The 15,416-nt window shown below is 32.6% G+C and overlaps 1 protein-coding gene across 2 annotated transcripts; it reads right to left on the bottom strand.

Moving 5' to 3' along the window:
• Positions 1-2,839: 2,839 nt before the first annotated feature.
• LOC134229566 (large neutral amino acids transporter small subunit 1-like) lies at positions 2,840-15,070 on the bottom strand. Of its 2 annotated transcripts, XM_062711314.1 has the most exons (13): positions 14,834-15,070; positions 10,103-10,261; positions 9,597-9,732; positions 9,138-9,263; positions 8,596-8,695; positions 8,315-8,359; positions 8,063-8,186; positions 7,674-7,777; positions 7,181-7,277; positions 6,920-7,069; positions 5,578-5,755; positions 5,140-5,243; positions 2,840-2,849 (listed from the first exon to the last, which is right to left on the bottom strand). In XM_062711314.1, exons 1-12 carry the CDS (start codon positions 14,993-14,995, stop codon positions 5,185-5,187), a joined length of 1,440 nt encoding a protein of 479 aa, XP_062567298.1. In that variant the 5' UTR covers positions 14,996-15,070; the 3' UTR covers positions 2,840-2,849; positions 5,140-5,184. The 2 variants fall into 2 exon arrangements, with proteins under 2 accessions (XP_062567298.1, XP_062567297.1); XM_062711313.1 differs by lacking the exon at positions 2,840-2,849 and having other exon boundaries at positions 3,003-5,243.
• Positions 15,071-15,416: the final 346 nt, after the last annotated feature.

Here is a 15,416-nt window from a genome sequence, read left to right as displayed (position 1 = left end):
AAGGTTAAAGTTTGCCGACAAAAAAGCTATATTTAGCGTATAGGTCACAGTCAAGGTCACAAGGTCATTGACCATGGTGTTATTTTAAAGAGCTTAATCAGTGGTGTATGCATACCAAATAAGAAGTCTCCATCTTTTATGGTTCAAAAGTTACGGCGAAGGTTAAAGTTTGCAGAAAAAACTATTTTTAGCAGATAGGTCACATTCAAGGTCACAAGGTCATTGACCTTGGTGTCATTTGAAAGAGCTTTATTTAAGGAATCACTGTCTAGTTTTGAGAGTATGCCAGGGCATCAACAATAGTGGGAAACATGGGATAATTTGCATAACGGGCCAAATATGCTAAAATTATCTCATGTCTCTTTCATTCATAACTAGTTCAATTTCCATTTCATTGTGAAATAAAATTGTATGCTTAGACATTAAAAAATAAAAATGTAAGACTAATAGATTTAAATTACACGAGGACTTCCATGCCATTTTCAATAGTCCTCGCACACTGACGTCAAACACAAAGGCAGCCGCACGAGATTTACATGCATATTTGGCCTCCTTAGCGTCAGACACAGAGACAGATGCGCACGAGATTCGCATGCGTATTAGGCGTCCTTAGCTGCTGACCTATCGACCTGCCTAATTTACATTCCGGCAGAATTATCAAGAAATAAACTCCCCTAACTTTCAAACAGTTATCACAGAGAAAAAAAATAGAAATGGAAATATAAGTGGAGTATGCATACCAAATATGAAGTCTCTTTCATTCATAGTTCAAAAGTTATGGCGAAGCTTAAAGTTTGCAGACAAACTGACAAACAGATAAACAGACAGACAGACAGACAGACAGGACAAAAACAATATACGCCTCGGATCTTTCGATCCGGGCGCATAATAAAAATCTGAAAAGAGTCTTGTTGATAATACGTAAGTATACTTTAGTATAGTCATAAGAAATAGCAAATCATGGGCCACAATGCTCACCTGAGTTACAACTGATCTATGTTCTTTAGCAGCATTTTTTTTCCGAATATTCATTCGTATGTAAAATGAAGATGATATATATTGGTTCCACCCTACCCAGAGGCATCATGATTTTAACAAACTTGAATTTACACTGCCTGGGGATGTTTCGATATAAATACGAATATAATTATGTTGCTGTACTTGAGATGGAGAATTTTCAAGATTTTTCTTGTGCGTTTTTATGTAAACTTTTGATCACCCATAGTGGCATCATCATACCCCAGGGGTATGCGTGGGGTGAGATGGGGATTTCATGATTTGAACAAAATTCAAGTACATTACCTCAGAAAGTTTTCCCTATGTAATGTTTCATCTGTTCTGGCCCAGTTATTCTTGAGAAGTTTTTAAAATGATTCCATCTAATACCCCGGTAATTTCTATTTCCTAATTACCTCCCCTTTGAAGAAGTTGAAGACTTTTATTTGAAAAAAAATGAACCCCTTTCTTCAAGGATACTCTCTGCCATGCAAGTGGTTCTAGGGAAGAAGATGGAAATGCAAAACGTTTGTCAACAATAATGACAGACAAGTACAGACAAATTTTGATGAGAAAAGCTCACTGGGCCTTTGGTTCAGGTGAGCTTAAAAAGTAGAAACACAAAGTTGTCATTTTCAAATTGTTGAATCTGTAGAAAAATGTTGCAGAAGATGAAAACATTTCGTAAAAATTATAGCATTTTGTGTTAATAATTTATATTCACAATCTTAAACTTTCTAAGCAAACTTTGATAGTTCTAGGGAAATTGATAAACTATGTTGTTTAAAAACGTCGCAGGCTGTGGTAGCCAAAATATCAAACATATCACACACATGCTTTCACAAAGTGGTGAATATTAATTTCGGTTTGTCTGTCTGCCCGTCCGAGTGTCTGTCCGTCTGTCTGTATTTCTATATTATTTAACACTTTCGTATAGCCTATGGGAGACCTCTACATTGATTTTGAGGTCAAAATGGCAAAGGTCAAGGTCGCAAATTCATACATTCTCTCTGTGTGTAAAAGGTTTTTTTTCTCCTTAAGTGGAAGCTACATGCTCTCTGAATTATCTTGTTTATGTACCAATTACTCTGATACTTCGTCCAGAATTATATCGCATTGAAAAGTGCAAAAACAGTGACGTAGCGTCGTTTTTAATGGGGGCAGCTACAGAAAAAAATTCAACGTACCCGAATAAAAAAGGAAAAAGGAAGAAAATTGTCAAAACTTAAAAACCCTACTTCGTCAAGGTGAGAGGTGGGGGTGGTGGTTAGGTGTTAACTTCTTTCAGTATCCTTTTTTTTAGTCAAAAATATCACATCACCCCCTAAATTGACCAAAAAAGGGGGGGGATGCCAAAAAGACTGTCAGTGTAAATTTTCTATATGTGTTATGAATTGATAAAGACATTAAAGGGTTTAATTTCTCTGTGAAATATGTACTAGTACCCATCATCTCAAAATATGCATGGTCCGGAGTCCGCATATAGCTCTCTCCTACCAAAGTGAGAGAGGATAGTACTTTTTGGCCATGGTTTTTGATGACGATATGTACCAAGAATGTTGTTAAACCTTTTCCCCTCACCATTGGTCTTTCACTTTCCTATAAAACCAAATCTCATGGTACTTGTGAAAAGTTTACCAACATATACATGGTGTTGTCAATAAATGAAATAATTACTTTCCTTTAGAACAAATTTCATTTAAAACCACCTGAGAGACCAGTACCGGTAGGTGGTGTCAGGCGAGTGTGTTTCACTGATCATGGAGAGAGTTTACAGGCGGATCACAGACGGACATTGATCACACAAGTGTACTGTTCAAAGTCCTTTGCTGAGTTTTCTTCATCTCACTCATCAGTCATTCAAAATTAAGTGAAATGGTCTGGAATTTTATTATCATTTTGTCCTTTGCCAGAATATACATGACAATAATGAGACACTTTCAGATTTCAGAAATTTAAACAGGAATTGTTCCATGCTTTCACTGAGACAAAAAACAAACAGGTGATGAAAATTTTACATTTTATTGAGATTTTCATTCCTTATAACAGTTTGTAACTGTTCGCCATATTTGTTCACAACATAAATTACCCTGACACTGGATGACAAAGTTTCAACAAAATACAGAGGAGATCTAGTACAGAGTTTGTTTGTTTTTTTTGTTTTTGTTTATTTTTTTTAATAAAAAAAAATGAACACATAATTAACATATTGTTTTTTTTAAAAACATATCAGAAATTGCTAGGAAAAATAGTGTGGTATGAAAAAATACTGAACATCATATATATAAATAAAATATTAAAAGAGCTAATAAATGCATAATGAAAAATGCTAAAAATAATGAAGTCCATCACCTTAACAAATTTAAAAGAGAGGAAGACAGTTTCACTTTCAGCAAGTTGATCTAATTAATGCAGCTAATATTCAATCAGAGCAAAATAACAACAGATCACCATCCAATCATTCAAAACATAAATAGCAAGACATTAAAATGCATATCTATTAAAAAATGCAGTTGTGCATGAAAACATGATAATTTAAGCATATTATAAAATAATATTCATTTGATTAAAGGAAATGCATTTTCTAATACTTTCTAAATAAATTCATACATGGATTATCTGCATGCTATGGCTTGATAACATGGAAAAGAGGAATGGCTTTTGAAAGGGGAGGTAATGTAAAAAATCTGAACACATGGAAATGATGGAATAAATATAAAAGCTGCACTGTGTCAGTCAAATGTATTGAACATTACATAATGTGAAATCATTTTAATTTGATTTGATCAATGTTTACCAGAAATTGAAGTTAAATTAAATGCTAATCTGTATAAACAGTCAACTCACTGAATTGATTTGCTGAAAAAGTTGTTGTTTGAAGGACTTTAACAAAACCCCCAAAATCCACAAACATTGGTCCACCTCAAACAATGATTTCAAAGTAGTCACAGTACTTTATTTTGTTCATGCTCTTGTGTACAAATTTTCAGGCAATTCTGCTAAAACTTATACAGTTGTACAGTTAAAAAAAAATTCTGTGGACAACTGTAAGTTTAGAACTATTATATACTAATATATGTCAAGTATTCATGGCAGTAAAATTGGTGTATATTTCTAATAAAGACTGTATATAAAAATCTCTAAAATATCAGAGACATGATACTGAAAATACAAATAAATTGCATATACAGCTGCTAGAAAAATAAATATATGGAAAACTTTTATTAATACATGACTAAGTTTGTATCTTTCTGGCAACTAGTTCTACTGGGATTCAAGTACATATAATTGTATGAGGTAATTATAATGCCCTGTTGGGGTTTACTGTGGGTCTTTGTAATGACATCCTTATGCAAATGACTAATCATTTATAATATTAATATTACAGTGTGCAGTGCATATACATATAATAATACCATCTTTAAAAAAATGTTTGTTTGCCCTCTCACGACTTACTGTCTAAAAACCATGCAACACAAAACCTTTTTTTTTTTTACTTCCAGTTAGCAATAATATTCATTCCTGAATTTTCTCACATCGTCAATACTGTATGTTGAAATTTTCTAGGAAAAAAAAATTCCCCACCTACCTGCTTAAAAAATATTTTTACCTTGAGTCAGGAGAGGGCAAATTTCAAAGATGGCCTAAATTTAAATATTATGTTTGCTTTATAATATACATATAACAGTACCGGTACACAACCATGATAATTCTGTATCTGCAAAATGTTTTAAAAACATTATCTTATATTGTCAACATATTGAAAGCAGAAAAAACGCATGGACTTAGAAGCAACATTTGTTATCCAAATGACATGGTAAGGCTGAATAAAGAAAAATTGAAAAAATATTGAACCCAGCCAAAGCATGATTTTGATGAGTATTCCCTTCAAAGCAGTTAAATATGAACAAAACTAAGAACATCATCATCTACTAATCTATACATGGAGAAATATGTCAAGTGACATAACTATTCTTCTGTTTCACAGGCCATGACTACACTAGAAAATACACCTGCAAACTACCACTACTTGCAAACATACACAAGATTTCTCAAATGTAAGTCTTGGGTGACTTTTCATCAATAAATAATGATAAATGTGTCAACTACAGTAAAATCATACAAGCAGACACACACACTCTCACACAAACACATTTAAACACAAAAATCCTTTTCTTCCGTGTAGAATCAGGACTCCTTCTCGGGTACAACGCTGCAGACCTTCTGTCCCAATACGGTCAGATTGGCTGAAAAGAAGGGAATCACAGTAAGATAATAACAGAGAACACAATGAAGTGACATTGACTGTACAGTGTTCTTCTTCTTTAATGTCTTTATTATACAGTCATACCTTCTTATTGCAAACAAAAATCCAGGTCCCAATATTATCCCACTGTATAAAACCTTGCTTTACAACTGCTTCCCTGCCTTTCTCCACCCATCAATAAATTTCAAGTACAGATCTGTCTTTACCATTATTATTAACCCTCATTAATTATTGCCTATCATGCTTTTGTTACTGAGGATTTATTCAAAATTTAAATTTATTCTAAAAATAATTAGATTTTCAGTTTTACATACCAAAGAATTTTCTCCAGGACTTGGGTTTCTTTGTCCACTTTACAAATATAACATAAACTGGTAGCCCAACCAGGATCATGAAAAGTGCCATCCCCGTAGATTCTGGTTCCACTGTCAGTGGGAGGACCAGTAAAAATAACACACACAACAGGAAGAAGATAGGGATGATCAGTGGGAACTGAAAAACAAACAAGAATATGTTACACGTTTACCAGGTGGAAAAAACTGTCTATAACATCACCAACCAATTATCTTCTCTAACTTGTGAGAAATAAGATTAAAATTTATACCGGTACATATTAATTTTATTCTCAAAAAGTTCAAGGGATTGCGAGGCAGGCAAAACCTATTTTAGCCCTTAATTTCCCACGGAATGCAAGTTAGCTAAGCAAAATGTGGAAGGAAACAAACTTTTCAAAAAACACAAAAAATCCCTATTTTGTTCAATGTACATGTGTATAAATTAGTTACTTTGTAATTTAAATGTGTGCTCTGTATAATCAGTATCTAAGTGAAATAGCATCTTGTACTAAGTGTGGACATCTGAACGAGGATAACTATAATTTTTTCTTAGGATGCCCTGCATATAATAATCAGAGAATATTTTTTGAAAGTCTTTAGAGTGTAATAGAATTAGAAATTATGTCTCCTGATCAAATTGTGAATACTTTGTTATTTGGTGATAGGCAATTACCTTATAAAATAACTGTACATGAAGTCTTCAAAAAGATTTTGATAGTATTTTGTAATTAAGTAAAAAAAAAAATAAAATAAATCCAGATATTTCTCCTATTTCTATTTACTTCAACTCTCGGCATTTCCATGTTCCATGTATATGTATAAGTGTTTTTTCCATGGAAATTTGTCTTTGCACTTTATTAGTTTTTTTTTCTTTATTCAGTGTAATTGCTTGATCAAAATTTATTTATTTTTTAATGTCACTATTTCCTTCTGTTTTGTTTTTTTCTTTACATATTTGTTCTTTGCACTTTATTTGTTTACTTATTCTGTTTTGCTGTTTGTTTGCATTTTTTTTTAATTATCATTATTATTATTTTTTTTTTGTCATTATATTGTATAGCGAGTATACCATGTATACGTATTTAGTAATAACGCTTCTGTATAATTTAATTCAATTCATTTTTTCTTTTCTTTTTTTCCCACCTTAGATAACAAAAGAAATTAATGTAACTTATAAGGAAATTTTTTCATCATTGTAAATCATTGTCAATTCTTAACATTTGTAACCTTGACCTTGGAGAGGACTTATATAGGTCATGCCTGATGTCCAATCCAATTATGTGATCTTACATGATAAAATATTGATTAAATTAAAAGTTACTTTGATAGGCCTCTCCAACTCTGGCTTGGTTATCCTTAAATAGATAAGGGCCAGAATGGACATCCCCACTGACCACCACTGGACAAAACTCATGTAGTTGATGAGAATAAAAATGTCATCAGATATCAGGTACACCAAGGACATGCCTCCCTATAAAATACAAGAAATCACTCTTTTAATTATTTCAGCAAAATTAAAATTTCAAATTTAAATGCATAGCCTCATGCTGATGTGGTTGAAAGGAATATCAAAATAACTCACAGTGAACAACATGGCTGGAAGGGGAGTGTATTTCTTTGTGTGAATCATGGAGAAAAATTCTGGAAGATGACCTTCTCTGGCTCCAACAAAAAACAGTCTGAAAACAAGTGACAAAAACATCAATAAAGTCATAAAGCTTTAATAGTTAATCAATACAAGGGAAAGCAAGGGAGTTTGCAATGCTTGGGTCAGTAGCTCTTTGAATTTGTCAATGTTTGTCCAAATTTTCTCAACCAGAGAGCTTATAAGTTCTGCAACTAGACCAATCTTTGCACCAAGAAGAAAATTCTTTAGACATTTTGAAATATTAGAGTCAAGCTAAAATTAGGTAATCTTTGACCTTTTGACCTGATAATTACATCAATTACCCTATATTTTCTGGCCAACTAATGATCATAGCTTTTGATGCAAATATAGCAAATAACCACATGACCTTTGTTTTAAAAAAACACAAACCTTAGTCATATGACAGATGTTTGATGCAAATACAAACCTTCCAGATGTGAAGAGTAGGCCATTGACACCTCCAAATGTGGACAGGGACACAAAAACGGGTACAATCCAGTTCATAACTCCAAACACCTTGTCACCAAAGGTCTAGAAAAAAAAATATCAACAAATCCCTATCATTTTTCTGTGAAACCACAAATACACATGAATACGCTTTTTTTTGGTTTTAATAGTCCCCCCTTTTTTTGCAGCATACAATCATTCCACTATTAATTTCTGTAATCAACAACACCAGATATGACTACTTGGCATATATGTAGATATAATTAATGTTTACCATCAAAAGAAATACCAGAATTTGCTCTTTTATTATCTTTATTTTTTGGTAAAAGATTAACATCAGAGCACTAATGATTAGTTAAATAATCTTACCACTGCCACAGCCTCTGACGCCAGCATTTCTGATGGGGAGATGATGGTTAAGTAAGCAACGTTGGCAAACACGTAAACAAGAGTAACAATTGGAATGGAGATGTAGATAGCTCGTGGCAAGTTCCTAAGGAAAGACAGTTAATTATCAATCATTTTTTGTGCAAGTTGTAAGGAATAAAAGAAATCTTTATATTTATAATATGCCAAGGTTCAAAGAATTACTGAAAGTAAGAAACTTCTTTTCAAACTTACTTGAAAGGATCAATCATTTCTTCTGTAACAAAGTTCAAAAAGTTCCTGAAAATAACAAGTTTATTTATATAAGAAAAAATTAGATCTAAGAAGTTTACATTTCAAATGTAGACAATGGATTTTTATGAATTTTACATTCATATATCAGGTTAAAGTTTACATAGACTGTAACAAAATAATACATTCAATGCATACTTATCAATTTATAAACTGTAAAAAATAGAAGCATAATCAAATCCTTACAGAATATAACGAGAAATAATGCTTCTCTTTTTACTTACCACCCAGCATAAGCAAACAAGCCAGAATAGAAGGCCAGAGATATTTGTCCAACATCTGTATTTGTGTTCTCAAATGCATTTTGAAAATATTCCACTTCCCCTAAAATAATTTGAATACCGGTAATTTTTATATATAAATATCTGTGTCAAAGTCTTTTACTAATACATTTTTCACCTTAATTTTCATACTTCTTTCATTATTGTAAATAGTTGTTTAAAGAAATCTTTAATAATGCAAAGATCATTAAAAATACATTAATTTCTCATATAAAGTTATTGGTTCCCCTTCATGGTTTTAACTAAAGGTCACTAAAGATTGATGTCATTTGAATTCTTCAGAGCAGACACTAATACAGAATTGATAAACTGCGGTAATTATAAAATCAAGAAGTTTCCTTCTGAAAACCAGAGGATTTTCTCCTTTTAAATGCCAAATAATCATTTAAAAAATAAAAATCTATGTTAGAATTTCAAAATGAAATTTCCTCTATTTAACTTCAGAAGTTTGCTTTCAACTGAAGTCATTAAGCGGTTATAATTACCTTGTCCAATCAGAACGAAGCCAGTGATGGTAATGATAATGAGAGCCAGGATTTTAGCGATGGTGAAGAGATCTTGAATTCTTGTTGCTGCTCTCACACTGATCAAGTTCACAAAGGTCAAGATACCTAAGTGCAAAAAAGTCAATAATTCAAATTTTTTTTTACAACTTTATTTGAATATGTACAGATATGTAATGACTAATAAGAACAAATAATGCAAAGCAGATGTTCAGATGAATGGTTTTGTAAGCTAAGTCAGACAAACTCAAACAATGCTCTATTTGTATATAATGTGAACATCCTGATAATGTTTTATGCACACAGTGCAAAAATTTCTTGGTGTTGAAGATCCTTACTATACAAGTTTCAGTTATACATCAAAGAAAAGTGTATTCAGCCTTCAGTCTGTGTCATATATTATACACAGATATATGATTGTACTGATGTAAGAGATCTTACTGATGCACAGTGCAGCAAACAGCTTCTTTGCTATGACTGGCGACTCGCAGTAAGGGAAAATGGGTTGAAGGACGTAGTTAGCAAATGTAAGAGCGACAACAGCTTGAGCAGTGGGACGGATTATAATCAAGTTACCCTGCAAGAACATAAATTATTTTATTATATGTACTGTCTTCAGACTTCATTTCCATATTCCATAAATCAACAAAATGTTCATAAACTATGCATATTTTAGAAACACATATTCAAAATGTAAACTTATCTTCCCTTTCATAATTATAAATGCAATTTTCTTTTTTGAACCAAATTCAATAAAATTCAGAAAGTATACATTGCTTAATGCTTAAATGTCAAAAACAATTATGATTTCAAAATATTATGATCATTAAGTTGCAGAAGATAATTACAAAATTTGAATATTATCAGAAGATTTGAAATGGCTTTTCGTCGTTAGGTCAATATCCAATTTGATTTGGTCAGGAGGCATAAAATTCTGAAATTCTCACCCACAGCTGCAGGAAGGCCATACATGGACCAAAGGCCTCGAGGATGTAGATATAGTCACCACCTGATCGTGTGATGGTGGTCCCCAATTCAGCGTAACACACCGCTCCCACTAACGACAGGAAGCCACACCCTGTCCATACCACCAAAGACAAGCCTACCTATAATGGGAAAAAATATAGATTGTTAGTAAAGACAAACATTGTACTGAGGGAGATTTTGTAAAGAAACATATATAATTCTCAATTGGTTGTTTAAAAACAATCTTCCTATCCTACATGATCCTCTACTCAGAGGATGTACTAGACATATATTAACTACAATAAATGCTAAAAGAAATTTAGCATCCTTTTTAATAACAAAGTTTTAGGGAAAATAGTAGTTCCATGATTGTTTGAATTGTAAGGTCCCCTGTCTTGGGGTAAAAAATTAATGCCCTGTTCACACGGAGAGTTTAATTCACAGTAAATTAATGCAAAGTAAACTAGTGCGAATCAAACTAATGCGAATTAAATTGCGTTCAAACGACACCTAATGCGAAGTAAACTAATGCGAATTAAAATTTTACTTCTGCAGCCCAGCGTCAGCATGGCTATTATGACGTCATTTGCAAAGCATGTCACCTTATGCAGAAGCAGATCCATTTGACATAATGGCAAAGTGTCTGTTTACACATTTTAATGATTGACAAAATTTTCCTTAGTTTTTCACTCAAAAATAGCACAAGAACCTATAGCTGACCACCCACAAGTGGAATTTGACTAAATTTTGCCATTAAGCATGCATCAGAATTTAATTCGAATTAGCTTCGCTTAGTGTTCACACGGAGCTAATGTGAAGTAATTTAATGCGCAGTAAACTATTTCAAATTAAACTAATTCACATTAAATTCTCTGTGTGAATGCTAAGCAAAGCTAATTCACAGTAACTTTACGTTTAATTCGAATTAAACTCTCCGTGTGAATAGGGCATAAGTGTATGTCATAAATAAAAAGAAACACATCAAGTTATCACACTATATACTAGAAGAATATTTGTTTTTAAAAAAGTCCAATACATTAAGCTCTATTCTGAATAGTAAAAAAAATGAACTGTCTACTCAAAGGAACCTGGCCATAATAAAATAAATGCTAAAGAAAGTTGAGCACATTTTATCAAATACATTGTAACAAGTTTGACAGAGGTAAAATATGAAACACACCCATAATATCAATGCATTTGTAGGTAACATGGATATCATATACTGTTTGGTACCATGACTGTTTTAATTATAAGACCCCTGTCTTCTGTTATATGAACCCCAAATGCTTATTATTAGGATGAATGTGGTACTCAGAAGGTAAACCTAAAGCCTGTAACCAATCAAATTGTTACATTTGTACCAATAGGGGCAAATTATATCCTCAATAAACAGAAGTCAATCTCTAACCAAAACTACGATGACAACAGTATTGAAATTTGTCCTTGAACTACAAATGTAGATTAGTGTAAAATACAAGCCACTTATAGTGCATTCAAAAATGGGTAATAATTAGATTGATTAATTTGCTCAGGTTCTACATGTGTGGTTGCATGCAGATTTATTTATTCTGCTCAAATAGTCAATTTGAATTGAACAGTCATGTGACCTTGAAATTTAGGAGAGAAAAAATAAGATACTAATCCTGTGTGGTCACAAGATAGACTCTCTAAATTTGATGCCAATTAAAATTCAAGCAGTCAATTAGTATTAATAAAGTGAAGTAATGATACATATAAATTTACAAATAATCAGCTGAATATCATTTTCCTATTCCCCTTCAATTATCATAATGAACATTTTTTCTTTGAAGAAATAATGCTGTTACCAATAATTCATATTTTATTTGGCATTAATATGACATTGATGCTCATACAGTCTTCTTATTTAAAATAATTAACTGTCATGCATCAAAAACATGGTCTCTATATGTTCTACTACTAACATGTCTTTTTTTAAGACTAAGCATCCTATACAAGCTATCCTTTGTGAAAACATGGATTTCTTTGATGTAACAACATCATGCGGTAAATGCATTAGTTGTCATGAATCCATGCAGCTAATGATTTAAAACATTAATGCTTTTAAGTTTGCAGACATGACGTGTTCATAGACTATCAAGATCTGACCTAAAATCCATGTGGCTTGGACATGAAAAAATATTTTCTTTAATAGAATAATTAACATGCATAGGTATACGGTCAAAACCTAAATAATTCTGGAAGAATCTAAAGTCCGTCTATCCCTTGAAACAAATGGATGAAAATATTTATATTCATTTGAAAAATGAGGAAACATTCATCTACCAGAGAAAGTTCATGAGTAAAAGAATCATTTTGATAGAGATCTCAATTTCACTATGAACATTTGACCCAAACACAATCTTCAATTCAATGACATTCAGAAGTGCCATCATTTTAAAGCATACGATTTCTCCTTATTCATTGATTCCTGTATACAAACTATTTTCCCAACACTTCATTTAGCATTCAGTTCTGGAACATCTTGTTTGTCTCTAACATTACACTGTACAAGCCCTTTGAATTTACATTAGTCTCTGTAAACATGCAAACGACATAGATCTAAAGCCAAAATCAATGGCATGTACAATGAATTGGGGACAGAACATATTACACTATGTGGACATTGGCCCCCGAATAAAGAAGGTGGACCAAGCTATCCAGCTGTGATTAATTGAAGCAGCGTAAACTCTCAGCGGTTACAAGATGCCAGGTCTGGAACTTTGAATATATTACATTGCAGTCCTTCACCTGGATAAGGTGACAAAACCAATTAATAAAAAAAAATATATACCTTGTCATGCCGAGAATGTCCTATATGCATGATATGCAATGATGAACTTTTGTACTTTTGTGTATTTTTGTCTGAGAAATAAATACGGAATACAAATGAAGTAAACTGCAGGATTAATATCCCCAGGGTTGGGCTGTAACATCATTACATGTAAAGTAACCTTGTTTTTAAACGTTTGAATTAAATTCACTTTTTTGTTATACCACTACTCAAAGTTTTTGTTTTTAGACACTATACAATACATTGTGTCATAAAGTGAACAAATTAAAACATATTTATAACGAGGGCACATCTATTTTTTAAGGTTATAAATAAATATGCTTACACTAGGTACGTCACATAGTTCGAAAACAGACTGAATACTAGGGCAAGCCATTAAAATTTTTCACCTCAATGTTGGCATTTACATTTCTACAAATTAATCCACACCTTTTTATAATCCTTGCTAATCTATAATCCTTGTTGGTAAATACAATACAGTGTACTACATACCACTACATAGAATCACAATTTTACCAATTAACCAGGATTTATCAAAGGTCTCTTGGAATACTGAAAACAATTTATATTCACTAGCTGTGGTGAACATTATGATAGGCTGTTATAAACATTTACATTACCTACAAAGACAAAATCAATAAATATTTGATTGGAACGATGCAAAAGATAAAAGCAAATCAATAAGAAATCTAATGAATTTATTCAACAGGACCGAGAGACAACAAGTGCCTTTCAGTCTGCCCAAAACAGAAATTGGGGATTGGCGGATTCAATAAAGAATCGTAATCACCAATCAAAATTAATGGGGTTTTCACAATTAAGTCTTTCATTAAAATATTTTGGTGAAATATGGTCCTAAATGATAGGTTTTCTTTACAAATTGACCAGAAAATGATATTTAGGGATGACACTAAAATTGATAGCGATGGGTTTACCAAGAAACACTTGATAAGCTTAGATTTATTCATCTGTGAACTCTCTATATGCCTGGGTGGTCAGTCCCAGCTGCAGTTGACAGGTAAAATAATGTGTGAAATCATGTAGCCCCTACTTATTATTACAGAAGTTCGCTGGCAAGACATTGCCTTGTCCCTTAGGCCTTAGGCTCATATTATTCCTGGGTGAAGCTAGGTACAGGAAACACAAGATTAGAAAGCAGCTTATCTTAAATTTTGGCATCTTAATAAGATAAAAGGAATTTATCCCTGTGAGTGACTTTCTTTGTTAAAAGCTGCTTTTTGTTTACCATGAATGCCTGACACAACACCCTTTTGAACTGTTGAAGAAGTAAACAAACAAAACTGCCCGTAGGTGCTGATATTTATAAGAGGCCTCGATCATTGATTCAAGTAGTCTGTAAAATGGGGTTACCTGACAAAACCCTCATGCTTTATTATACACTTTCAAGGGCAAGATATAGGCATGTTATTAGTTTGTGCAAGTCACATGAAAACTGCACTGCAATGTTTATAAATATAAATTTGTGTACAAGGTAATCTGATATTTGAATTACAATTATAGGCAAACAAATCTGACACCTGAGAAATGATGATTTATTTATGTATCTGATGACATTAATAAGCACATATGAATGACATCAATTAAATATTTCCAAAACCAATCAGATCCTATAGGATTTTTCTGAAGCCATATGGTCCCCATTATGAAATATGCTTTGTATATAGGGCGGAAACGCACATCAACTACACACACATGGATATAATTCAATGATTCAATCATGTGAATCGACAGATCTCAATAAGATTAAAAAAGAAGAAAACTATCTTGTGAAGTTTCTTTTCGTCACTCTCAAAGCTAAGCCTACTCTTATAACAAAACATGCCATAAATATTTGCACACGTGCTGACGATGCGCAAAGTGAAACTCAACAGAAACTTACCGACCCTGCGCTTTCCAAAACACCTTTTGGAGTTACGAAAATTCCCGACCCCACGATTGAACCAACAATAATAGCGACACCATTGAAGAGGGTGATTCTCCTCTTGAGTTGTACTCCATCGTCAGAATCCCTCTCTATTGATACGCTATCCCCTTTCGCCATCTCTCCTCACAACCGAGGCGATCACGCTTCTGAACAGAACCAGCCTTCCTTGCCACCGGATGTAAATAATAAGGACGGAACCACTATTTTGAAAAGGGGTGTTCTAAAATAAAACTTGTAGTAATCTAAACAATTTACTACAAATAATAAATTCTTTAAACATTTATATCAAAAAGTAAATGAATAAATTAAAATTAGCCAAACATGTCGTCAAATTCAAAAAGATTAATTTGAAATAAATGATGGCAGTGCTGGACACCCCTAAAAACTGGTAAAAAACTACTACAGATTGCATCACCTAAAGTGTTGCATCATTTTTGTGAGAATTAAGCCTTTGTTGGAAATACATAAAAAATATAAAAAATCAGGAAACCATTATTACACATTAGCAACCAATCTAATTCTTGCATATCTCTAAATG

This window comes from Saccostrea cucullata, unplaced genomic scaffold (genome assembly GCF_032062105.1).
Source record: "Saccostrea cucullata isolate Sc308-1 unplaced genomic scaffold, CSIRO_AGI_Scuc_v1 ctg36, whole genome shotgun sequence".
Classification (NCBI taxonomy): domain Eukaryota; kingdom Metazoa; phylum Mollusca; class Bivalvia; order Ostreida; family Ostreidae; genus Saccostrea; species Saccostrea cuccullata.
This window is presented reverse-complemented; position numbering and strand designations above follow the sequence as displayed.

Bases quoted from the DNA above. Each gene is read 5' to 3' on its own strand.
- LOC134229566 (XM_062711314.1), bottom strand. From the start codon at position 14,995: ATGGCGAAAGGGGATAGCGTATCAATAGAGAGGGATTCTGACGATGGA. The intron at 7,278-7,673 runs GTTTGTATTTGC...ACTTGTTTTCAG, and splicing joins CTACTCTTCACATCTGGAAG to ACTGTTTTTTGTTGGAGCCA. The intron at 5,244-5,577 runs GTATGTAAAACT...CCTTCTTTTCAG, and splicing joins GTCCTGGAGAAAATTCTTTG to CCAATCTGACCGTATTGGGA.